The sequence below is a fragment of the Marmota flaviventris genome, chromosome 1 (genome assembly GCF_047511675.1).
Source record: "Marmota flaviventris isolate mMarFla1 chromosome 1, mMarFla1.hap1, whole genome shotgun sequence".
Taxonomy (NCBI): Eukaryota; Metazoa; Chordata; class Mammalia; order Rodentia; family Sciuridae; genus Marmota; species Marmota flaviventris.
In genome coordinates, this window is record NC_092498.1 from 32,875,905 (window position 1) to 32,903,299 (window position 27,395).

The 27,395-nt window shown below is 38.6% G+C and overlaps 1 protein-coding gene across 1 annotated transcript; it reads right to left on the reverse strand.

The window, feature by feature from the left end:
* Pon3 (paraoxonase 3) lies at positions 1-27,395 on the reverse strand. The gene is made up of 9 exons (XM_027955452.2): positions 27,310-27,395; positions 25,591-25,661; positions 17,940-17,995; positions 13,961-14,126; positions 8,532-8,658; positions 5,172-5,372; positions 3,965-4,046; positions 3,593-3,721; positions 1-738 (listed from the first exon to the last, which is right to left on the reverse strand). Exons 1-9 carry the CDS (start codon positions 27,381-27,383, stop codon positions 580-582), a joined length of 1,065 nt encoding a protein of 354 aa, XP_027811253.1. The 5' UTR covers positions 27,384-27,395; the 3' UTR covers positions 1-579.

The following is a 27,395-nucleotide window of genomic DNA, read 5'->3' on the forward strand; positions in this document are numbered from 1 at the left end:
CTAAGGTAGCCAGTGAGGCTTTGCTCTGTCAGATTTCCCAGAATCTGATTCCCTGTGTGTCTACTGGGGAGAATGCATGTTCAAGCAGGGCCTTGGGTAGTCTCATGATGCCAGTTCTTGCTTTTTGCTGTAGACTGGGACACTTGAGTAACATTTGGTGCCCCACACAATTGGGGGAAGAGAACAGGAATTATAAATGCTTGAACATTAGCTCCTCTCCTGATGTGGACTGTAGGAGACTCAGAACGTCACAGCTTGTAGGAGGCAATTGTGTTACACAGGTTCTAAGGGGCTATAGGTGAGCTAGAGCCCTCCATGGCCACAGCCCATGTATTTTACTGTAGAATGATATTGGGGATGCTTGAAGAAGAGTGGAGCAATCTGACTTCTAGTTGGACTGTCATTAGGTGGCTTGAGATTTGGTGGATGTTATGTAATCAATTCTGTTCTTTCACCTCTAGCCATAAAAAAAGCAAGGCACACCTTTGATGGTATGTGTTATTTGTTTACAGTTCAACTTATTATATAATTGCACGTTTACTTTCATCAAACATGTAGATTCTTTAGAATACCTGCAATTTAGAGTACACAGTAGAGAGCTTTGTGAAACACTGTGCCTATGAGAATTTTTCCATGGTATACAGAAGCCACTGACGTCCCTTGAAGCACAGAGCCATTATTGGCATAGATGGTGCTCACCCTGGGCTGATCAGACAAAACATTCTGGATGCGTAGTACCTGTCAAGACAAGATCACTCATTAGTATATTATATGGGCAAATGGCTATCTAGTGATATTTTCTTTTCCAAATATACCAGGAAAAAAAAAATTTTTCAGAAATTAATAGGCTCAAATCTGTATATATTAAATAATCTTCCATCTTCTGACAATAGCGTTAATGTCCTAAGAATATCTAGGTAATAAAATGGATTGCTTATCTGACATTAGCCAAATTATTCAATAGAGAGCTTGAAAAATTGTGGTAGTTTAGTCGTCCCCTATAGAAGGAGGTTAGACATAGCGAACACTCTTATCTAACTTGCAAGTGGGCAGTGGTTTTCCTTCTGTTGGGGAGGGTCTTGCCTTTGAGCCTAAAGCATGAGGAAGATAACATGGGACAAAACAGAAAAGGAAACCCCAGTCGGCCACCGAAGTCAATCTGGTATGGGGGTGGTAGGTAGTAGTCATCATGGCTGGACCCCTTCACGTCTCCCAAGTGGCTAGGGAGCACAAAGAACGCAGACTACTTTGGAATCCCACCTAATATATTAGTGACTAGTGCTGTTATTGATCCTCAGGGTGAACATCCTTAACTTTGCTAATCAGTAAATAAATAAGCACTCAGGTTTCCAAACAGCCTGGATAAAGTTCATTTAAGCAGAACATGACAGAAACTAAAGGAAAACAATCAGAAATTAGTGAGTGAAGAGTCTACATAAATACCTCCTGTTAAAACAAAGTTTAGGGTTTAGTTTTGTTTCATCTTAAGGAAGATCCTGCAACTTCATCTCAAGTTTATTACACAGCACTCACTCAAGCTTGGATTTTACACAGAAAAAAAAGGGACTCTACTGAAAGGAAAGGGTGTCAGCAACTGTGAAGAAATAAATCTTATCTAAAATAAACAAGTGCTCAAACTTGAAAACAGAGATGTGAAAAACGATCCTCCTTCCCAATCATTCTATGGATTCTATTTGCACTTCCTTAAGGCAGATGTTGTGGCTGGACTTTTGTCACAAAGTTATTTATATCTGTCACTTGGGTGGGAGTGGCACCGGCACAGGACACACACCTGAAATAAAGATAGCTTGCTAGCTCAGTGTAAGGATTCTTCAGATTTGAAGCTCAGGCTGGAATTTAGTTTCTTTTTATATTTCTTGGTGTTTCCTTCCCCCCCCCCCCCCGTTAGTTGTTTTATTTTATTTTTAAATTTTTAAATTTTTTATATTTTCTCCATGTTTTTTTTTTTTATTGCTGCATTATAGTTGTATCTTGGTGCTCTTTTTAAGAAGCAGTGACTAATGTTTTAATTTAAAAGAAAACAATTTTAGCTGAAAAACAGCAATATTCTTTAGCAGAAGTAATTGTATGTTCTAATTTACCCACTGGGCCAATTACCAGGCTAGGATTTAAATTTCAGTTTCCTAATTCCCCAAACCTGTATTCAAATGTTGTATCTTCCTCCAAACCATACCTTCTCAATGAGGTCAATTCTGATCTCTGTATTTAATATTCTTAACAGTGGTCTACCTCATGCTTTGAATATAGTCCTTGCTGCTCTGCCACTGAGACTTATTTTAAAATGGACATTTCCCTCCCCCCTTTTCTCTCTTTCCCAAACTAGCAAGTGAATTTCAACCCTCCCCCCTCTCCCATCAGGGAATACCTGGAATGTAGCCTTTGAATCACCTCTTTAAAATTTCTCTGTTCCCCTTGATGAGCAGAATCACAACCTCTCGGACTAGAGTTCCCTGTGTTTCTCATTTGCTAGCAAAGCAAAAAAATCTTTTTCCTTTTTCTCAAAACTGTGTCCTGGTTATTAGATTGGCATCAACCCAGGCCTTGTTCACAGAAATCCTGACCCTCTTTGCCCTGCTGTTCTGTTTTGCCCATAGAACTTCGAACTTATGATATAATTTACTTATTTCTTATGCTTGTTGTTCATTGCCTGCCCTCATCTCCCTAAGAACAGGGATCTTTGTATGTTTTATTTTCTGACCTGTCTTAGGTATAAGAACAATGTTTGACATGTTACAAGTGCTCAGTAAATGTCTGTGAATTAATCAGAGGATGTGTGCCAAGGATTTGTAGCTCCAATTACATTCACTGGAGTTTTTTTTTTTTTTTTTTTAATTCTTAAACTCAGTGCCACAGAAAATGCGATGCTTTATGCCATTGTTTTTAATGCTGTAGAAAATTCAATGACTTAGGTGATTGTTTTAGAAGAGATTTTTTTAAAAAATATTTATTTATTTTTTTTAGTTATAGGTGGACATAATGTCTTTATTTTATATTTATGTGGTGCTGAGGATCAAACTCAGTGCCTCACGCATGCTAGGTGAGCGCTCTACCTCTGAGCCACAATCTCAGTTCTAGAAGAGATTTAAAAAAAAATAATGCAAATAAAACCTTTAAAATGAGACATTATTTGACATGATCGTATCTACAAGCAAAAATTCATTTAATTTTGAGACTTTCATTTAAACACTCTTATTTCAGTCTCATGTTAAGGAGTCTGAAAGACGATACTTCCATACTCATCTCTCTCTTTGCCTAAGCAGAGGACCTTTTCAGAGCCCACCTTTTGGTTGGAAACACTATATAGCAATTTGGATCTATATGAATTATTAAGCTCATGTTTTCTCATTACTCCCAGCAGCAAATCAAACCCTTGCAAGGATGAAATACGTTGCCTGGCATTAATGTTATATTGGTACCTGGTGATGTGAAAGGACTATTCTGCCCAAATCTCTACACTTTTCATTTGTAGAATTTGTTCAGTTTTGGAACATCAAGTATGACCCACATCACCTCAATAAATTGTTCATTCTTGCAACTTTACCTGTGAGCTCAGTGAAATATAAGCACTTACTTCTGACCCTGGGGGATCCTCAGGGTTATAGTTCAGCAACTTCATGGCATTAGGATGGCATCCTGCCAAAATATCTCCAGTGTCAGGATCAACAGTTAAGTTATCCACCAAGGTGCCCAACTGTATTACCTATCAACAAAGAAGAAGTTGTGGAGACAATTTTCAGTGTCATTCCTATTCTCCCCACCTCCTACAAGCTCTTCCTGAAACTTGAACCTGGCATTGGCTTTGCTATTTCACTTGCAAAGCAAAAGCACAGTCTCACCAGCATTGCTCTAAAATAGTCATAGATGGTTCAGTCAAGGAGCACACACCTGGGTGGAGTGTGAGGGTTAAGCATGCCATGTTGTAGAGCAAGCTAGGGTATTTTACCTTCAGTTGAGTTAAATCCCAGTTATCATGCTTTTCCAGTATGTGAATGTTCTTATCTGTTACATCAGCTACATAGATATACCTTTAAAGTAAATAAAAAATTTACATTTGAGCAAGTAGTAATGAGATATGACACTAACTCTTTTTTTGGAGAAGAGATATAAACATTCACATTAGTTTGAAGTACCACTGAGATGCTTTTCTAAATTACAGTAAAAGAAGATGATGAAGTGGTATTTTTAATATTCTTGAAATGTTTTAAACAGGCTTTGAATATGAAATAACAAAACTGGTGTTTTAGATGATATATGGGCTCAATTTTCATTCTGAAGAGTTGCAATTTTTTCCTTACCTCAAGTAGAGGTAAAAAGACCTCTTATAAGACTACAGAAAGACCAACGCTTGAAAAAAAGTCTCAGGTGACCATGAAGCTCAATCATAATTTTTTTTGAAAGTGAAAAAATACTTAGAGGTATTTTTCCACTAAAATCATCTCTGTTTATTATCTCAAATTTATATATTCTTATATTCTTGTTACTTCTCTTTTGTAAAGTCTTCAATTGTGGGGGCTGGGGATGTAGTTCAGTGAAAAAGCACCCCTGGTTTCAATCCCCCAGTACCACAGGGAAGGAGGGAGGGAGGGAGGGAGGGAGAGAGAGAGAGAGAGAGAGAGAGAGAGAGAGAAACCACTTCATTTTAAAAATGCTTATAAAGAGTGTTTCCTCATAAAATTTCATGCTGCTTAAATTAGTCATTGAAAAGTCCACTGTTGTTAATCAGTAATCCCGAAAATTACATAATCATAATGCCCAATCTAAGGTGGACCTCCTTCTCTAATGAGAGCTTTTGGGTAACTGGACATAGTATTAATGGTTAAATACCTTCTAGCCTCATCAGGGTCAGGAGTATTGCATACTTACTCTGCTTTACAGTGTATTAAAAAGTATATTTCTAAAGCCATGTAAGAATTTGGAACAAGAAGGAGTCTTTTTTTTTTTTTTAATGCTACTCCTCCTCTAGTAAGAGAGAACTTGAAGCACAAGAAATATGGTTTGCTTGAGATTACACATTAGTGTGTACCCTGGCTACACCTGATCCCTCCATTCATATACTAACTCTTCAAGCCTGAAGAAACAATTTCCTCTTAAGGGAAGAAGTTTGGCAAAATGTCAAGGGCAAAAGGTAGAAAAATTATAAGAGCGCATACTTATGGTCTAGTGAGGCTGTGATTCCATTGGCAGAACTAAATCCTTTGGCTACCACTTTGACCTCTTTGGGGCTGTAGAAAATAACATGAGTCCAGTGCAGATCCAAGATCATCTCCAAAAGTGCCAAGAAGAAGTTGGTGAAATAGTGGTCTCTGGTGGCATAGAATTGTTCTGGCCCAAGAACCACAATATCATTCACACTAAAAAGAGAAACAAAAAAAGGTGGAGGGATTCATGGAGTACTTGAATATCCTGACTATTGCTGAAATTGCTAATATCAACAAAGATGAATATGTTCCTCAGTTTCAAAAAGTAGACATGAATTACTATGGATTACAAGAATCTCACAAAAAGTACATGATTTTGCATTGCCATGATAGTTTTTTTTTAAGCCACTTATTATTTTCTCACCATACCTTCCATTTCTTTTGGTAAAAAGAAAGAAAATATACAAATAAACCTCAAACTCCAAACTCTATTGACTTATAAGTGTGGATAATGATTATCTGTAGCAGCCATAATTGTCATGGTTCTGCTCCTTTAGGAATTAGACTTCTTTGCATCACTTGAAGTTAGGCACAGACATATGACTTGCTTTGGCCAATAAAATGAAATATGTGTGGCTTCCAGATGGAAGACTTTGGGAGCCAGTGGGTGACCCATTATGTTTCCATAGTAATGAGCAATTTTTCTGATGATAGAGAATTGTGATCCTCCTATAGTCCTAAATAAGAACAGTATGAAACTGAGTCCCTTAATCAGCAACATTGGGTACGAAGCATGAGGAGTTAGGAAACAAAAATAAAACAAAACTATGTGGTTTTGAGCCTAAGTTTTTTTTCCTGTTATCATATCCCAACAGAATCCATCTTGGTCCTTATATTTTTCCCTGAATAGAATGAGTTGCAGGTGATATTCCTTCTTTTGACCTTCAATATCATTAAAATTCTTAACTGGAGCAAGCCTTATGCTTACAACCAGTAAAGATGGTAAAACCATTTCCATTTTGGAAAAAGAAAAAAAAATAGTGACTTGAAAAAAAAAGAAAGATTAAAGATTTTTAGATTAAATTTTAGGACAGGAAATTTGGGAGGAATTGGGAAATTCTTTGAGGTTTTGAAGTATAATAACTTTTCCAAGGTCAATGGGCTTTTCATCTTTCATATCTCTGCTTAAAGGGTCCTTCTTCCAAAAATCCTTGCCTGACACCATAAATTATGTTAACGTCTTACCTGACACCATAAATTAAATTCCTTCACAATTTGTTTCCATAGCTCTCTGTTCTGCCCCCTTTACTTACTTGGTCTGTGTGGGTATCAGGGTACCTCTCATACTCCTCTTTACCTGCCTTGTTCCAGCAGCAGAGCTCTACTTCAACCAGTTCTGTGTGGGATCTAACAGGTTGCCCACAGGGGCAGCCTAATTACCTCATGCCTATTGTGGGCCTCTTGCCTCCCACTTCTGGCCTTCCAACATGACATCAGAGCACAGGATATCACCCGACTAGACTTGCATATGCACAACATGGAAGGTCATGGAGGTAAAACCTCTTAAACCTATGACTAATGGGAGATGAGGCGGGTGGATAAGCTCTTTTCTCTTTCTTATCTTCGCCCGATTGTTCTGAAATGAGGCTTATGTTGCTTACTAGAGATAAGCCTATCATTTCAAGCAGTCCATTGTATTTAGCAGAGGCTGGATTGAAAATGGATTTGCTACAGTTCTCCCCATATATGAGTTTCCCAGTGCTGTCATGACAAGGTACTACCAACTGGATGGCTTAAGACAACAGACATCTTTGCCTCACATTTCTGGAGGTTAGGAGTCTGTAATCCAGGAGCTGGCAGGGCCATGTTCCCACTGAAGTTTCTATGGAATGATCTTTTTCTGCCTACTTCAGCTTCTGGTAGTCCCTGGCATCCCTTGTGTATCTGTCTTCTTCCAAGGATACCAAGAGTACACCCCACTGCAGTATGACTTCACCTTTAATTGCATCTGCAATGACCCTACCTCCATATTCTGCGATACAGTGGATTAGGATTTCAACCTATCTCTTTTACTGAACATGATTCAGCTCATAACATTCCCCCTGTCTTGCTTCAGGTGGGTCTTTGACATGTGCGTCCTGGAATTGAGCTCCCTAATAAAGTGGTCACATACCAGGTTTTGTCTTCAGGCTGTGCTTTCTTGAACTCTTCCTGTGAGTTCATTTGCTATTGCATTTGATCCTCACAATCCACAAATTAGATAAATCAGGTCAATGAGAGAATTCTCATTTTATTAAGAAAATTGAATCACCAACTAAGTTCCTTGTCCACAGTTTCCCAGCGACCCTGTGAAAGTCCTGGTCCACTGTGGCTCAGAACCTTGCACAATGCATTATGGGAAAAGTTTAATAATCTCAACTTCTCTAACTTCTGCTTTTATTGCCTTCAAATTCCATAGGGAGAAATTCACAATTGATGTTGAGAAAAGCAGCAAAGGAGAGGAAAGTTCCTCCTTTCCTTTCCTTGTTTTTCTGTCTCATGGAGAAGTCAACCTTTATTATTTTAAAACCAGTCCTTTAGCACTGAGCCTATTTTACATAAGAAAAATTCTTCATTGTTTTGTAGCACACTTAAAATAGGTAGCCCATCCCCCCCCCAAAAAAAACCACCTATTTTTCTCAACGTAATGAGAAAGACATTCATTGCTGCAATTGAAAACTTTGCTTTGAATTCAGATGGATCTAGATTTGCATCATGGTTATGACAGCTTTAAATTGTATAATTTGAGAAAGTTACCTATCCCAAAACTTCTTCAAGACTAGATTCAGTTTCCTCATGCCTATGACTAAAAGCTATTAAGCTGTTGAGAGAATTAAATCATGTCTGGTACACAGTCAACTCTTAATAGATATAATTTTATAAGTGCCTATGAGCTTTTCTCAAATTCTACTTGAAAGCTCTGATTGAACAAAGAAATGGCCCATCTGGAGGTTGGTTATAACACCCAGTGGGTGAGGCTTACAGAATGCAACCTACCCAGACAACTGGAGAAGGGAGTAGGTGTTTAAAGAGAGCACAATGGAAGGTATTGAGTTGCTGTGGTAAAGAGGATGAAATTAGAGCTGGGAATCTAATTGAGCACCTTTATGGGATTAAAATGCTTTCAAAAAGTTGGAAAATATAGGGATATTCAATACTGAACACAGCAATTTCTAGTGAGGTGCTGGGCAGTGTCACCATGGGAATCTTAAGAGAGCTTTAGAAAAAAATGCTACAAAACAAAAGTTTAAGAAATCCTGCAGAATCAAAGAAAACAAAGCATACAGTGGAGGTACAAAATAAATAGAAGTACACAATACTTTAATTCTATACCTCTTGAGAAGTTCGTGCTTTATGGTTTTCAGGTGTATGAGAGAACGTTGTTGTTCTTCAAATTTGAATATCTCCACAGTGGACTTCATGTGGGGATGATTCACAACGTAGAGATACACCGTGTGGTCTAAATGGGAGAAAAAGCATAATTTTCCAAGAGGTTTTCCTATATTGCAACCATTATTAGACTTGTTTTAAAACTTGATCACCTCTGAGGGTTTTTGTTTTCAGATGGGGTCTTTCTATGTTGCCAGGCTGGTCTTGAACTTCCAGCCTCAAGTGAGCCTCCTGCCTCAATGTCTCTCATGGCTGGGACTTCAGGCATGTACCACTGTGCCTGCTGCATAGATTTTCTTCATGATATTGCTTTTGGGCCTCACAGTACCTGATTAGTAATTAACACAAATACTAGAATCTCTACTTTTTTTTTGTTTTTGATTTTGGAAATGAAGCTCAGATAAGGAGTGACTCAGCAATTTCACCATCATCAAGTGGCAGAGCCTATCACAGATATTTGTGCAATGATCTCTTGAGCCTCACATGTATATACTAACAGGAAGGTACAGAATGACAATGGTGCATAAACATGGGTGTAGTTTCTCCAGGTGACCTTCAATAATTGAGTGCAAAAAACAAAACTTTACTGAGAAATGTCTATGTGTGTGGCAATTGTCTATGGTACAATGCAAGTTCAAAAAATGTCAGGGCAGTGTAAATACCTTCAAATAAGCAATATTTCCCATCTAGACAATGACCTTCTGTTACAAGTCAACTACCTGAGGTTGCAATAACAACATTTAGTTAACCCAATGGACATGGAATGTAAATATGAAAGTCGAAGAAAAACTAGCCTATTCCAGGTATTATCAACCTCAAGAATGTTAGCCTACCTGTTTTCACTTTGGAATGTATGATTGAGGGTAGCAAGCTGACCTCAAAGAGCACTGTTATCGGACCGTCAGGAGCTCTAAGTCTGATGAGCTCTGGATTTTTAGAAGGACTGGCTCCATTCTCCCATTACAGGACCTGTTATGTGTTCATCTTCCCTATTCCCTTCCTCAATGCAGTTTCCAATCACATGATGGAGCAAGCCTAAACCTGAGATGCAAAGTTTATACTCAGGGTCTCTGAAACAAGTTGGGCTCTCTCATGCAAATTAAGGAAAGGTGCACCCTCACAGGTGAATCTTTTGGTCTGACCCAGATGTGTTTCAAGACTTGGCAAACAGAACATGGATTGGATTTCAACCCTCAAACAATCTTTTGATTGAATCTTTGAACCAGACTCTCTTGTTGGACAGAATTGTGAATAACTATTCATGCTGTCTTGGTTTTACCCCTTTTAGCATCTCTACTTGAGCCTTCTTTCCATATAAGTTATGCTTAGTGAGGATACTTTTGTTCTCTCTCTCCTCATTTCATCCCTAGTTCTATGTATAACGTTTTGGTCATATGAATTAAATACAAAATAAAGGCAGGGGACTAATAAATAACATAGGCTGTTAATCATAACACACTTAACTTCTGGAAAATTGATTATATGACTAAGAGTTAATCTATTCACTGGTCTCATAACAAAACAAAACACCCCTTACCCCCTCTTTCTCCCCAAAACTCTACTTCTAACACCATCCTATGCAGTGAAGTAGCTCCAGGCTAAGTTCATTTAGGACATCTTCTCCCATGAAACATCTTATATGTAGCACAGTATCAGGCAAAAGTGTTATGGTTTTTGGATTATTTTAATAGAGCTTGATGCCCTAATTCACCCCAGTAAAAGATACAGGATTAGAAGACAGACTACTGATCCCAGTTTTCGATTGGCCACTTACTAACAATAGAAATGAAGTCACACTTCATTGCTCTTCTCTCAATTCCATTTTATCCATCTATAAAATTGAGTATTAACATGTGCTCTACCTGTCCTGCAGGATCCATTCATTTATTCTTCTAACACATATTCACTGAGTACCTGCTGTACATCAGATAATGTGCCAGGAATCCAACAATGAACAAGTAACCTGTGCCTTTATGGTTATGGTGATTATAATTTAAAGAAAACAAGGAAAGACAAAGATAAACAAAAGACAAAGAACACTAGAGTGCCTTCTTCATAGAGTGTCACCCACTCAAGAGTGACTATTAAGCTTGGATCTGAAGATGTGAAGAGGTTTCTACAGAGCAATAGCAGGAGAAGGAAAGAAAATTTTTGTTTGTTTGTTTGTTTTTTTGTTTTTTTACATTAGTGATCACTTTGATGAGTGTTGAGAAGAAATATGATAGGTATGCAACCTGAACCAAGATGGTGGAAAGGCTTCTCTGGGAAGGCAATATAAGCTGAGACCTGAATGATGAAGAGGAGTAAAGCCGGAAGTGCTGAAAAGACATTCATGGCAAAGGAAACAGCAGATGAAAAGACCCTAAGGCATGGGTATGACTAAAAGAAATTCAACTTGGCTGGTCCAGAGAACCTGTATCCAGTGAAAATGTCTCCATCTTCAGCACACAGATGCCAGAATATGTAGGGGAAGCATCCAGGAACCCAGGTTGTTCTGGAGATTTGGGATTTATCCTCAGAGTAATGGAGAGTTTAAAAAAGGGAGTGACAATCATATTTGTATAGAAATAAATCTTGCTAAATGTATGGAGGAGGTACAAGAAGGAAGGTACAGTAATGGAGTTAATGCAAAAATCCAGGGAAGTCAAGTTCAGAGCTTAGACTGGGCTGATGCAGCAGGATGGGGAGAGGTGGGCAGATTGCAGAGATATTTGAAAGGTACATCAGCCAGAACATTATAATGAGTTGACTGAATGGGTCAGAGAAAGATAGAGTGTCAAGGTTGGGCCCAGGATCTTATTTTTAAAAATAAACTAGAATAGATGAAAATGCTTTGTAAACTATAAAGCAATGCAAAACTGTTGGGCACAATTATCTTTTAAAGAAAGGCTTGTTAATCAAGTAACACAGAAGATTTCAGGGATTATTTAGCCTACTTACTAGCCTAGTGTTCAAACATTTTAGAGGTCTCCGTTTATTTGAAAATGAACAAATTTAGTCTGGGTTGTGGCTCAGTGGAAGAGCACTTGCCTAGCACATGTGAGGTACTGGGTTCGATTCTTAGCACCACATTAAAAAATAAATAAATAAAAATTTAAAAAATGAACAAATTTATGTTAGTGTAGACCAAAGGAATTGAACAAAGATACATTGAATGAGTGTGTAGAAACAATCTTTGATCATTCTTTTTTATTCATTAAAATCACCCTCAGCAAATTTCCACTTAGCAATTCATTGGAACTCCAGTAGATATTTGGAAAAATTAAAATGTTTTTTTAAAATTCTGAATTATACCTCTTCAATTTGGTCTTCTCTTCATGCAGACACTATTAGTGATTTTTTTTTTTTTGGGGGGGGGGGACAGGGATTAAACTCAGGGGCACTAACCACTGAGCCACATCCCCAGCCCAATTTTGTATTTTATTAGAGACAGGGTCTCACTGAGTTGCTTAGCGCCTCACTGTTGCTGAGGCTGTCTTTGAACTTTTGATCCTCCTGTCTCAGCCTCCTGAGCTGCTGGGATTACAGGCGTATGCCACCGTGCCCTGCTTGCTAGTGATGTTTCACCATTCTTTTTTCTATCGCTTAATGGAAACACACATACATAAAATTTAAATTAGTTTGGAATTATGAACTATGAACAAGTCAAATATAATATTGAAAAATGCTATTTTTAAAGTATCACAATGGTTTAACTATGCTGTGCTTTTATAATTATAATATAATTCCCATATCATTAGATTTGGTCTTTTAAAATGTAAAATTGAGTGTGTTTTAGTACATTCACAGAATTGTGCAACTGTAATCACTATCTAGTTCTAGAACATTTTTATTTCCCAAAAAGAAACCACATACCCATTAGCTGTCACTCCCTATTCCCCACTCCCCTTGCCTCTGTCAACCACAATGTTGTTTCTGTCTCTATGAATTTGCCTATTCCGCTGGGATTGTAGGCATGCGCCACTGTGCCAGCTGGGTACAAGTTTTTGTGTGGATGTTTCCACTTCTCTTAGGCACACACTGAGGAGCAGAGCTGCTGAATCAAATGGTAACTCTATGTTTAACATTTTGAGGAACTGCTAGATTGCTTTCCAAAGTGGCTACACCAGCAAAGTGCGATGGTCCCAGTTTCTCCACGGCCTTGCCCATACCTGTTATTGAAGGTCTTTTTATTATTATTATTATTATTATTATTATTATTATCATCATCATCATCATTCTATGGTTGTGAAGAAGTAATTCATTTTAATTTGCATTTCCTGAGTGACTTAGATGGTGGACATCTTTTTACATGCTTATTGGACATTTGCATAGCTTGTTAGGAGAAATGTCTTCAGATCTCTGTTCCGCCCATTTTTTTTTTTTAACAGAGCCTCCTTCATGTTAAGCACGTGTTGTACCACTGAGGTACATACCCATCACTTCTTATTTTATTTTGAGACAGGGTCTTGCTTAGTTGCCTAAGTTGGCCTCAAATTTGCCATCCTCTTGCCTCAGTTTCCCAGATAACTGGGAGTATAAATGGGCACCACTGCACCCGGCTCTGACCACAATTAAATTGTGTTGTCTTTTCGTTGTTGAGTTGGAAAATTATGTATTCTGGATACAAGATTTTCATCAGATATATTATTTTGCAAATACTATTTTTCATTCTTTTCACTTTTTCACTCTCTTTATGGTATTTCTTTTTTGCTCAAAATAAATAATTTAATGTTTTCTGAGAACATCATAGATATTACTACTTCCATGCCTTTATTCACACCCTTTTCTCTACCTTCTCAAATATTTCCTTTATACAGTCCTTCTCTGAGAAGCCACCCTCAGCCACAAACCATCAGTTAAAAGCTCTTATTTAATCCAAAATGTGTCAAATGCCATTTTATATATAGAAAATAATGAATCACTACTGAAACTCTAATGAATATTATAACTTACCCAATATTTATTTTCAGTTTTATTTATTAACTTGCTAAATGTTAATTATTTAAGAGAAAAAAATCTTGATGGTGTTTTTGAGCCAGAAAGGTTTTTAATTTTCATGAGTCCAATTTATCTATTCTTTATTTTATGTCTTTTTAATGCCACACAATTGTTTTCAAAAGGGCTTCAGTTTATGTGTTAGATTTCTGAGAACAGTATACAAAGAGGTTATGGTAGTCAGATAAGTAAAGAAGTAGATAGGTGAGAGAGACAAGGACCGGAGCCCTAATACTAGTCTTCCTTCTTTGATGCACTGTTAAAAAATGTTTTTATACACATTTAGACTTTTACAAATATTGTATAGCATCTGCCCTTTTCTTTAACATAAATGTAGGTAATGCATCAGTTCTAATTCCTTAATTTCCCCTCATCCTTAATCATTCAGGCTTTACCTTTGTCGATGAAGGTACTGATCCCATGTGGATTAAAAAATTTTTCGTCAAATCCATCACTGATTTTCAGTGCTTGTGCCCTTGGGTTTTGTTCATTCAGATCCATCAAGTAGATTTTTCCTGACGCATCTGGTGCCAAATCTGGCATGCCTGGATATTTTAATCCCTTTTAAAAAATAGAGAATAGGTATGCACACATATACATATTAAAATAACATTTTCATGTGGAAGCTAAAAATCTCAAAGCCAAACAAAAATGTTCAGAGTTCTACATTCATTTAGATATCTGAGGTTTTCGACATGGTCAGCTCTTGCCCTTATCTGATTTGTGGGTTACCAATGTCATCTCAGCATTGGCTATGGATATGCGAAGAACCGTATTCAAGATAAGGAAACATTTTTAATTTAGAAAGGGTAGGACAAAAATTATAAAGCAAAAGGCCAGACTGCTTTGTTTTGTGTATGTCCCTTGGCAAGCCTACTGCTTAGTTTCCTCATTTATAGAGGAAATTGAAATTTGTGGTTGCTAAATATTCCTTATTCCTCTTTATTTTGAATGGATAGTGTTATCTCCTACTCTTCTAAAAAGACAACACCACTTTTTCCCAATTACCTACTTTTTCTCTCGGTTTCTTCAGTTTTACCCATTCTCTTCCTTTCTCCCTCTTTTCTCAAGGAAGAAGCCTCCCTCTTCTATTGTTACATTGACATCTTCCACCTATTTGCTTGTTCCCTGTTCTCTAGGGCCTGTCTTTAGAAATCATGACTTCTCTCTTTCTCTTGCTGTATTACTCATTTTTCACCAATAGCTTCTTCTTTGGCCTGAAAAAAAATTCTCATATTTCTCTTTCCTTGAAACAAATCTCCTAAATTTACTCCAAATACATGTTTATTTCTCTTCCCTTCACCATCAAATTTTTCAGAAACATCACCTGATTTGCTCCAATCCTCAATTCCCTGAAATCAGCATTTTGCTCCTGCCAGCTGTAAAAATGTCTCCATGAAGTTCTACCAATGGTCTCCAAAATATTTTACTTGACAGCCCTTCTATCTTTCCTTCCTTGCATCTCTGAGGTACTTGACATTATATGTCAAAAAGTCAAAGATAGAGTTTAGAGATAGGAATACTGCTTCCATTCCTCCCCGCTTGGATTTCTTCCTCCTTCTGTCCTCTTCCATTTCTTTTCCCTTCTTGCTCTTTCCTGGTAGGTCTCATTCGTAAGATTTCAGGTATCTCCTCTGCACTAATGACTTTCAAATGCATGTTTACCTATAACCTGTCTTTTTGGTGCTCTAGCAAATACCAAATACCACCTAAGGGCTGCTCAAAATCAATTTGTCAAAATCCAAGTAAATATCCTCCTGTTAAATTCTTTCTCTCATGGATATTTATTCTTCTCTTAAGGACATCACCATTCTTACAATATCAGGCATTCATAACATTCGATCTTCAAGTCCATTCTATCTCCAGAGCCAATTGTCTCCAGGCCTAGTAGCTTAGAGAATGGGAGCACTGGAAGAAGAAGAGCGTGAATAGTCTCTACGTCCCCTTTCACCTGAGGAAAATGAAGTGCAGAGAAAAGATTTGCCTAAATCATCCTGATCATTCACTGTACTGCCTTTTTCTGCCAGGAAGAAAAGTTCTGCCTCTTTCTGCAGGAAGAAAAATTTGAGAGTGGAGAATATTGCTCAGGAAGATACCTCAAGTACACCTCTGTAAACACCTTGGTAGCCTGGAGACAGACAAGGGCACTGCCTACTAGGGGAAGGACTAGGTGCTCTAGAAATGACTCAGCCTGAATTAAGTGTAACAATGAATAAAACCTTTCTGATAAAAGGCCTCACACTCACCATGGTTTCTGTTTAAGTTAGGTGAGAATTAGTGGCAGCAGTCCTACTGTGTGCTAGTGATGAAAGGTAACTCTTTGCATACTATAAATAAACCCATGGAAATGGTGACAATCATCTGGAGATGCAGGCAGCTTGTTTTCCACAACAGACTACAGGTATGTGTGGACAATCATCGAAATCCTCCACTATTCTCATTAACCACCCCATGCATTCAGGAAAATTCAAGTACCCACCTATGCCAGGGGGTGTGTTAGGTGCTGGGTATGTCAATGACCACTTCAAAGTCCCGGTTCTATGAAACTTGAAGTCTAGTGATGCAGCAACAGGCCAGTACATCAGGATGTATGGCATATGAGAGCATTAAAGTTCAGAGGACATGGGGGGCCATAGAAGAGAGTCCATCCAGCAAGGGAGTGCTATGGAAGACTTTCCTGAGGAGGTAGAGTGTCACCACAGTGAGGTCCACAAACAGGAGTTAGCTGGCAAAGTGTGAAGGAGAGTAATCTTGCCGGCAAAGAGAAGCATGCCAAGTCCCAAGTCAGGGAAGAAAATATCTTGTTTGGCACCTCTGAATAGACTAAAAATATCTACTGTGCAAAATTACTCCCTAAATCTGTAGCTTCCAAACATCTGGGATGGCAAGAAGAGGTGAAAAGGAGAGACCAACAAGAACAAGATCTTGAATGTGTTACAGCACAGAAAGATTAGAAATAACCAGAGCATGATCCTTAGCCTCTAAGAATAAGTTATTTGTTAGTGTGAAAAAAGAGACTCATTATTTAGAAATTCATGTTAACATTCCTCATGTAATATTTGAGATGAAAATATCTTCTTTCTGCCCAGTAATAATTTTGAAGCTTCCTTACAGTGAAAACAAACAAACAAAAAAGAATACAGACAATATGATTGATGTATGTACATTCCATGTATGTATTATATATCAAAATTCATTCTGCTGTCATGTATGACTAAAAAATAAATAAATAAATAAAAATTTAAAAAAAAGAATACAGGAGTAATAACAAACATTATTTCCTAATAGCAAAGAAATTTCCTAGCTACAGAATCATCATTTTTGAAGGTCTGTTTGGCATAACACTAAAAATTCAGCTTGACAATAGGAAATTTAGGTCAACAAAGTAAAATCTTTTCTTTTTTGATTTTGGAAGAAAAATAAAGAAATAAAATCCCAACCATAAATGCCACCACCAGCGGTTTAAAATCCAAATGAGACCTCCCCTGTACTTTACCATGCATAATTCAGAATTTAGAATTTCAGGACATGGTTACATAGGTGCCTCATTTTTGTCCAAATATGTTTAGATTTAAAATTCATGTTCTCTTGTGATATTTTTAATGGCCAAATGGAATATCAGACATTTAATTCTAGCAATAAAAATTCATTCACATTAAAAATATGATAAATCCACTTATTCAAAATCTTAAACCCAATTCCAATATGTACAAGTGCATGATAATCTCAAAACCCATTCCAACTTAACAAATACATGATAATTTTCAACATTTCACAAGGATGCAATGGTTTTGCTTATTGATTTTCAGTCGCTGGCATAATTTCGAGATCATTCCAAACTCAGAACGGTGGTATTAGAAACAAAATGTAGGTTCTTCTCTACTTCTGTTTGAATGACGTGGAAAGAATGGCAAAGACTCTAAGATGAAAAGTGCTCAGGGTTTTGAACTGAGTTAACATTCAATCCACTAACACAGAGCTCCAAACATAAGCAAGCAAAAAGAATACGAGTTCGTGAGAAGATGACTACCGGAAACAGACCCAATCCATCAGGGCAATGATGGAGACGGTCAGCAACAGGACAGATCTGAAGATCAGCCTGGGAATCAAATGGAAATCAATACACATTTATTGAGATCGTAGTGAGTGTGCAGCTGACCACAGGGAACTGCCCTGCATGGGGCAGTCAAAGCTGGGCATTCCTGTGGTGTTCTAATTAGCCCTCCAGATTCCTATTTGGGCTTTTTTAGTTGACTTGTCTACCCAGAGGCGGGATGAGAGTATGGGGTCCATCTGGCAGCCCTAGCTGACAACATTAATGCACTGTCTATACAACTATTGATGTGAGCATCAGAACAGCCTGGATATACTCACATTGGAGATAAAAGCCAGCCCACTAGGAAGTATATCAATATCTTCAGAGCCATTTTCTGTAAAGAAAAGAAAAGAAAAAAAAATCAGAAAGATGCATATATGAAGGTTTAAAAATAAATCTCTTAGTCCAAACTTTGAATGTCTTTTAGAAAGTACACTGACTTTTCAACCATTTACTTGGGAAACTTTAATATAGTTTTAACTTTCAGGAATCCCACAGGCATGCTACTGTAGAAGAACGCCTGAGTCAGACTCCTCAAATACTACATTCTTTTTTTAGAACTAATTTTCAAGATAAAAGGTAAATAACTAGAAAATAAATTTCTATCTTAGATTTATCTTTGAAATAACAATTTTCAGGCTATGTCCTGAGAGATTCGGCTTTATTCCACATAGAAGGCTTGTCTACAGACTGAATGATAAAATCTGGAAAGTCATAATTGAGAAGTTCTCTTATAGGCCTCTCTCTGAAGCATTCCTCCTCTTTGAGCTTGTTGAGTCCCCCAAAATCTATCATTATACAGCATATTGAGAAATTACTAAATAATTGTTTTCTGTTATAAACAGCTATAGGTCTTAGGATAAACTATTGAGTATAAATGAATTTGAAAGAATTTAATCAGATATCTCATTGAGAACTGCTCTTGAGCTTTTTTTTTTCCCATGGAAAGAAGCATATAAGATAGAAATTTTGGTTGAGAACAAGATGAAAAAGGGGCTGGCATGGTTTATGGTAGGGAGATAGATCCACTCAAGACCTGGTCCTAAGCAAGCAGGACTGATACAGAAGGCAATGGGCATCTAGGTTGGTGAACTATATTCTACAAATATCAGAATCAATGTGTACCATGGGCATATGTTCTTAAAAGCGTGAGGTACACCCTCTTCCACTAAGAGATAAGATCTATCATCTCTCCCCTGGAGCCTAGGCAGACCTTTGTAATTGCCTTTACAAACAAAATGAAGCAAATATAATGCCATATCCAAGGCCAAGTATCCTAGCCGTAGCTGCCCAAGGAAACACAAACTCATGGTCTTTCTGTATCTGTATGTCTATCAATTCTATCTCTTTCTCTCCTAAGGCATCTTGGGATCCCTGAACTGAAATGTAAGAAATATGTTTATTCTAAAGCTACAGAGGAAAGAATGCAGAGAAACCACACAAGGTGGAGAGAGAGATATCACAGGAGCCCCAGAGGACTCCTGTTCCCAGCTCTTGAGTTGCCTTCGTGGATGCAAATAGAGCAGGTGAAATGTCCCCATCAAGTCCTGTCCAAACTGAAGTCATAGGGCTGGGGTATAGCTCAGGGAGTAGAGCACTTCGCTAACTTAAGCAATGTCTTGGGTTCAATACCCAGAACCATAATAAAACTATGAATTATAGTCATAGTGAAATAACTGTTTTTTTTTTTTTTATGTCACTAGGTTTTCAGGTGGTTTGATAAACAGAGATTAGAACTTGTGGAAAAAGGTTACCTAGGGAAATGGATTACTAGGTTGTCACTTGGCAATTGAAGGAGAATGGGGAGAATCTAGGCAATGAAAGTGGGACGAAACCAAAAAAAAAAAAAAAATGCAAAGTTGAATCAATAAAATTATGAGTAATAGGCATTGAAAACTAGAAAAGAAAGATTTAAGTTTATTCACTACACTGAAGGTCAAAACTAATCCCCAATTAGAAATATGAAAAATAAATTAACTAGATCTTTCCATTCCCTAAAAATGCTGGTTAATCAAGATTTACCTGTACATAGTATCTTGGTGCCTGGAAGATTTAGTGCTATTTCACATGGAATGACATAGACATTGGGAGAATCCAGCACATAAAAACAAAGGAATTTTAAGCCAGGCATGGTGGTGCATATCTGTAATCCCAGAGGCTGAGACAGAATGATTGGAAGTTCAAAGACAGTCCCAGCAATTTAGTGAGGTCCTAAGCAACTTAGAAAGATCCTGTCTCAAAATAAAAAAAATAAAAAAGGGCTGGGTTGTGGTTCAGTGGTTAAGCACCCTAGGGTTAATCCCTAATTAAAAAAAAAAAAGTCAAATTTTAAAAATCACAGATTATTTACTTTTCTAGGGTTTCTTTGGCATCATCACATACCCCTACTTGGTTTGTTTCACCTTAATCTCCTCCCCACCTCTTTCCTAAGTATCCAGGATCTTTGATTCTTTCTCATGGCAGAGCACACATGCTATTTGCATAGTTCACTCCAGTCCCATGGCTTCAACTTCCACCCACCACATGCTCTTGATTCTCTTATCTCTACATCTAGTTCATCAAGTCCATCAAGTCCAAACCATTCTGTAAAGTTCTGTGGTCATTTGTATGTTGAATATTTCTCTTTTCTTTTCTTTTTCTTTTTTTTTTTTTTTATTCAACAGGTTTCAAAATGATTTGGAATAAGTTCCATTTAACTGTTTGTTGTTGCTTGTTTTTTTTTTAATGCCAATGAATGGCACGTCTGTCTCAAGTACCCAAAGCAGAAAATGTGAAGCAATCTTTGATGCCTCCCTTTTCCTTAATACCTGTTATGGTGATACAAGGCGTCCCTAAAAGCTCATGTGTGAAAAAACACAAGAAAGTTCAGAGTGAAATGATTGGTTTATGAGAGCCTTAATCTGATCAGTGGATTAATCCCCTGATAGGGATTAACTGGGTGGTAACTGTGGTCAGGTAGGGTATGGCTGGAGGAGGTGGGTCACTAAGGGTATGCCTTTGGAGTTTATATATTTTTTTTGATAGTAAGGGGAGGGCTCCCCCTTCCCCCAATTTCTCCCCACCCTTCCTCCTGGTTGGTACAATAGCTTCGCAATAGTTTGGCTGTGTTCCATACACCCATTCTCTAAATTGCAGAGTTGACCTTGTCATTTGCCTGCCTGAAAACTTCCAGAGGCCCCATAAAGAAGCAGTACAAATCACGAGCTCCTTGATCTAGATCTCAATCCCCCACATCTGGGACCCCGTCTCAGTTCTCCCAGCTCCTGCCATCATCTCTGCATTCCAGCTGTGCTGTGGCACCTCTGTGCTAGTGAGATGGGCCAGAGCCACCTACATACCTGGGCACAGGCTGCTCTCCCTTCCCACATCACCCCCGCCTCTGGGCCAAGATCGCAGGCTCTTAGAAGGGGCATGGGAGGCAGTCCCTCATCCTTCCCAAATTTTCCTGGTTTCCATTTTTACTTACTAATACATCCACTTTATGTACTAAAATGGACACCGGTGACCACCTCCACTATGACGTTTCTCACACGAGGCAACTACCCTGTATTCATTTGTTAATTTCCTACTAGACAGAAAACTTCCTAGAAGCAAGTACTGTATTTTATTCAGTGTTGTATCTTTCCATCTGACACAATACCCACCTTTTCCAATGTATACGCTTTCAATAAAAATTGGTTGGCTTAATAAACAAAATAAACATTTATAGGTTTTTTTGAATTTTTTTTCTCATTTTGAAGTTCAACTTCAAGGGAATGTTATTTTCTAAATGCAGATGATGCCCAATTTAATAATAGTTTGAATTAACAAATGGTGCACAAGGGATAAGTGTTCAATAGAAACCTTACTTTGGATTTTGAATTCTGAGATTTTCCTCAGCTGTCTCTCCAAGTTGGGCTGTGGCAGTGAGCTGCAGCTCCCCCTCAGTCACTGGGTCATGAGGGGAAACAATTGACATTGCATGGGGTACTGTGTAGCGAACACAAGACATTCAGTGGGTTGGTGTATGGAATGCATGTTGGACTTGGGATATTTCCAATAGGTTTCTCAAGCCTTAACCTGCATCATAAGTCAAGAAACCACTGTACAAGATATTTCAAGTCGTGTGCTCTCTGGTTGGGCTCCTTTTCTCTTCCAAACACCACTTTACATATCTCCGAAGACAACATAAGTCTATTTCAATAACTCAGTTTTTGGAGGTATTGCGCTCCTTCCAGAGCACAAGGAAGTTGGTGCTCTGCATTCAGAAGTATAAAAAAATTACCAGTTCATCAACTACCACCCTCCTTAGCTCTGCCTATGCTGCATCTGCATGATGGGCCCAGTTCCTATGAGCAACAGGGGCTCCTGTGGGAGTAAGAGCCCCAGAACAGTCTCCTCTGAGTTCTCCCCAAACACTCATTAATCTGCACACAACCATCATTAAAACCCCACTGCTAAGCCAAAAAAATCTGTCTTATGAACAGTAGGGTACCCACTGTTTTCTAAGCTATCAATCCTACCACGACTTGGCATGATCTTTAATCTTCTTCATGTCTTTACTCATTTCCTATAGGCACCATGAGAAAGGGTCACAGCAGAATTTATCATCACTTAGTTTTATAATTATTATTCCTCTGTTTGGAGAGAATGTTATGATAGCCGGCTAAGAAAACAAATGGAATCCACTATAGAGTAACAGCAAATCTTGTAGACGGGAGGCTACAGAGGAGAAAAAAGGTGGAAGGGAAGATGGGAGGCCCCAAATTAAAGGCTGCCCACATCAGCCCTAAGAAAGCTTGTTATATTTCAAGTGAACATTTGATCAGATGCCAAGGACAGTCAAGTTACTTCCTGATTAAAATAATCCTTGACCTTCAAAGCCATGACGCAAAAAGATCAACAGTACAAAAAGAACTATGGGGTACACCTTCTGGAGGAAGAAATATTTCACCTTTCAGTCTTTCCTCCAAGAAAGAATATTAGGGAAGGAAAACAAAAAAGGAAGAGTTTCTCCCATATATAAAATTAACCTCCAAAGTCTAGTCTTGAAAAAACACATATTAGTACTTCCTTGAGCTCTGTTATTCCTGTCTACATTCTACCTAAAGTCGATCAGTAGTTCTACACCACTTCATAAAAACTACCATCAAAGAATTTTGTAACATTTCTGTTACAAAATGTGTTGTGAGTCAATAAGACAGAATTGGGTCTCAGCTGGGCATGGAGGCACACGTCTATAATCCCAGAGGCTCAGGAGGTTGAGGCAGGAGGATTGCCAGTTCAAAGCCCAGCCTCGGCATTGTAGGGAGACTCTAAGCACCTCAGAGAGACCCTGTCTCAAAATATAAAAAGGGATGGGGATGTGGCTCAGTGGTTAGGCACCCCTGGGTGCAATCCCCAGTCAGCCTATATTTAGTAATATTCTAGCTGCTAGTATTTTCTGTTTTCTTCTGCTGCAACATTTTCTTGGAGCTTCTGTTACAAAATGTGTTGTGAGTCACTAAGACACGTAGCATCACACGACATTGAGTATGAAGCCACAGAAGAAAACCATCCTGATTCCCACTTTAGGTCTGTCACCTTCTAGTTCTGGACTTTTGGGCAAGTAGCCTAATTCTTCCAGGTGTCGATTTACTATTCTGTACAGCGTAGACAGCAGCACCTACACTACAGATGAGTGATGAGGATTCCATGGAGTGCATTTAGGCTCCAAGCCTTTGATGAGCCAGCTTTTTAGTTGTAGATGTATATGGGTATTGTCCTAGTGAAAAATGACCCATGGTCAGCCTAACTTGTCTATTTCTTCAAATATAACATGTAAATATATACAGTAGATATAAAAAGCAGCACCACATTATTTTTTTTTCTGCTGCTTCTATCCAGCTTCCAATTATTTTCTCATTTTCTTCAAAATATTTGGATAATCAGAACACTGACCTGCGACTCACAATATTAACTCCAGTTTTAGTTTCTGGAATTTGGTAGAGTTTTACAATCTAAAAGTCAGACCAGACCTTAGCAATCATCTAGTCTAATTATCCCATTAAATAACTCGGCAGGCTGCTGTCTTTTGAGAGATTTATGTGCAGTAAGTATGATTATTATTCCTCGAGACAGTAAACAAGTATGTAAATGTCACATTTCTTTGTTCTTCAAATACAATTAAATCTAACTCTGATCCTCTATTTCAAGAAGCTGATGGGAAACTGAATGTGAGGCATTACTGGGTCTCTGGTAGGATTGTGCAATGATCCTTGGTGGTGGTTCTTAAAATCAAGCAGTAAGTTTGCTCGCTGCCAGGACTATGGGGACCCTTTGATTTAGACAATTCTGCCACTTGCATGCTGTGCACAGTGTCTTTGGTCTAGCCTCCCTAAGGATACCTTGTATCCTTCCTTCTGAGGTCCTGCGCCTCTCCAGAATGCTGTCAGACAGTGGGGCAGGAGTCCCTGCTACTCAAAGAAAGCCACATATTCTTATCCCTTTTCATCAGAACCCTTCAGAGGCTCAGGTTCTCAAAATCAAATATCAGCAAGGGGTTTGTCTTTCATTCTGCCTTTTGGCTGGCAAAACCAACCACTTCTAAGATGGGGAAGAACAAGGTCCTGATGACTCCTTTATAGAAATTCAGTGGGAAGAGAAGTAGAAAACCCAAACCAAAAGAATCCCCCTTTTTTTGGTTTATTTTTGGTTTTTTTAATACATATAGCAATAAAAATAAAATACAAATTCATATCAGAAAATAAACTTTCCTGTCACATACCAATAAATAAGTCACAGTCCTTGACCTTAGGGGTTTGCAAGCCGAGAGTGAAAGCGAGTATTTGTTTTGTAGTGTTAGCTACAAAATAACGCATGTGGTAGATGCTGTGAATGAATCAGAGTCTCTGAAGGCTGTGAGAACTCAGAGGAAAGACATGAGTAGCTGATTTCAGGCAGCAGAGACGAAGGCTTTCATAACTAAAGGTAAAGAAGCAATGAACACGTTCCCAGGGAGGTGAGCAGATTCTATCCTGATTTTTTATTATTTTCCAGTAGCCATGTCAGGAAAAATTAGAGGCTTGGATCCCAAATAAACAGTATGAGGGTGACTAGTAGATGAGATCAGCCCCGCAGGGGTACAGAGGAGACACGTGCCCCTGAGTCTTATGGGCATCCTGAGGGACAAGGGGGAAATGAACGGTTCCTGGGTTTTGAACTAAGCCTCTTGAAGATGGGATACCACACACAGAAGTCTAGATGATCTGGCTATGGGTGGGGACATGACGGGAAACAACAGAGATGTAAAATAGACTTCTTCGAAGATTGAGTCAAAAGCATAGCTACCCTTTAGTTGACGGGAAAAGAAGGCCTGCTGTTTGAGAAGTTGGGGATCTAACTGTGGATTTTAGAGTAATTTTTTTAAGAAAGACATCTAGGTAGGCTGAGGTTCTCCAGGGTAAATGCTAAGTCAAATTCCTCATGGTACTTGCCGGTAAATGTAGAAGGAAATAATACCTGAAGATAAGAATCTCATCAAGGAGAGTGAGGGAGGCAGAAAAAAAAAAGGAAAGAATAGAAAAGGGAAGGAGAGGAGGGAGGGAGGGAGGGAGTAGCACAGGAAGGAAAAGAGAAAAAAACTAAGGGCAGGTAACAGAAGAAAGGCAAGAGAACAAAATACCACACAAGGGGAAAGAGGGAACATCAGCAAGAGAACAGCCAGGGAATAGTCAAATATATTCTTCAAATGACAAGAGATATGTCATTAAGGAAACAGGCTGAGAACAAGTCCTAGATATTGGTATTTTGGAGACTTTGCATGGTATAGCTTGGGTAAAGTGGGTGATGCAGCAGCCACATCACGAGTGTCTAAAAAGTAAGTGAATCAAATCATTTTTTTCAGGCTCAGTTAGGTGGATGGTGACCAAGAAACTGTACGAGCCCCTGTAGGTGCTGTCACATACATACCAAGTCCCTCTATGAGATAGCAGTTCTGGAGTTCTACAGGTTCCAATTCTCGAGTTGCATTAATTCTTTCTCTGTAGAAAACAAAACCCAATACAAAAGTCAAGGTACTTCAAGAGTGGTTGACTCTTCGTGCTAGTTTATGAATGACATAACAAACAAGTAGGCAACTCCTTTTATTTATGTCTTTCCCTAACATGGGCTTTATATGAGTAATGTGCCCCATCAGCTAACTTTACTGTTATTGCTGAAAGACTAAACATGATTACACATGGTAAATACTTGCTGTCCAAATAAAAGACACGATTGAATGGTATGAGTAACTGAATGATATTATTAATTTAAGTGCACAAAGTTGTATTATTTAATTTTCTAAAGTATTATCTATTATAATTGTCTGCATTTCTGCCCTTCGTCCTTTATGGTCATGCATTTTTGGATCTCCACCCCCCACCCCCAGCCTCTACCAAATGCTTCCATAATTTCTACATAATTTGTCTCTGAAGAGTTAAACCTCATACTTTTACTTTCATCGTATTATTTTTAAGCTTATACTGACTTAGTTTGCAAAACTGTAAATTTATTCAGCTGACCGCCATTTAAACAATTGGCCAAATTATTTTGGGGTCCGGTGTTCCTATTTCCACAGTGAAGCATTCTTCTAAATATTATGTATTTTACTAAATAATATTTGGAAAGACTACACTTGGCTTATCTTTTAATACTAAGTAATATTTGGGAAGACTACACTTACCTTTTAATCACTTACAAAACATACCCCTTAGGGTTGGTGGTATAGCTCAGTGGTAGAGTGCTGCCTAACTCTACCCAGCACCACCCAGAAGAAAAACAAAGATCAACCAAAAAAAAAAAAAAAAGCAAACAGCAGACAAAACAAAAAACCCTTAAATAGACTTTATTGTAATTTTATGATTCCATCATTTGTTTACTCTGGAAATAAATGTAACAATAAACACTTCAGCTAAACTAGAAAGTATCGCCAACAGGCACCAGACATCTCAATAGATTGTGAACGTGAACTTCTGAGAAGAACAACTACTACTTAGGAAAAGAAATGAAAACAAAACAAAACAAAAAACAAACAAACAAACAAAAATCCAAAGACAGCTGAAGGCAAGCAGAGGATTTAGATCCATTCAGGAACATATACGTCGTGTCACTACTTGAAAATTCTTTCGAGCCCAATGCTGACTCCCTGAGACCTTAGAGAAATAGGGAACACCTCGAGTTCTTCCACTTCAAAAGGTCATATCCCTCCAAAATGCCAGTTACCACCTGCAGGTGTTCCAACTCTTCTGTGCTGTTGATCTCGTTCTTGGAACCCAGGATGGGCCCTGTAACTTAGTACTTCTCAATGTTCACTCAGGTGTCCAATGACTGTGTCAGCACTGAAGAGGCAGCTGGTGGCCTGTCCCCTCCCCCAAGTCCGGGTGCGTCCCCCCGGGGTTTGCTTTTCCACAAGCAGAGTGTTGAGGGTGACCTGGGAAAGCAGGACGTGGTCTTCAGAAAACAGATGTGGGCGTTTCTGCCCCATCGCCCTGGGAAAGACAGACAGCTCACTTTTCACAGAAGTGATTCTCGGAGGACTGGATGGGATTGAGGAGTGAGGTTTCAAACCTGCGCCTGCCATCGGGGCCGCCCTTGACCTAACTTGGACCACCAAAGAGAGCCAAAGGCGCCCCCGTCGAGATACCCACTCACCTAAATGCCAGTAAGCGCTCCCCGATCAAGGCCAGGCTGGCCCCCAGCAGGGTCAGCACCACGAGCTTCCCCATGGTCTCGGGGTG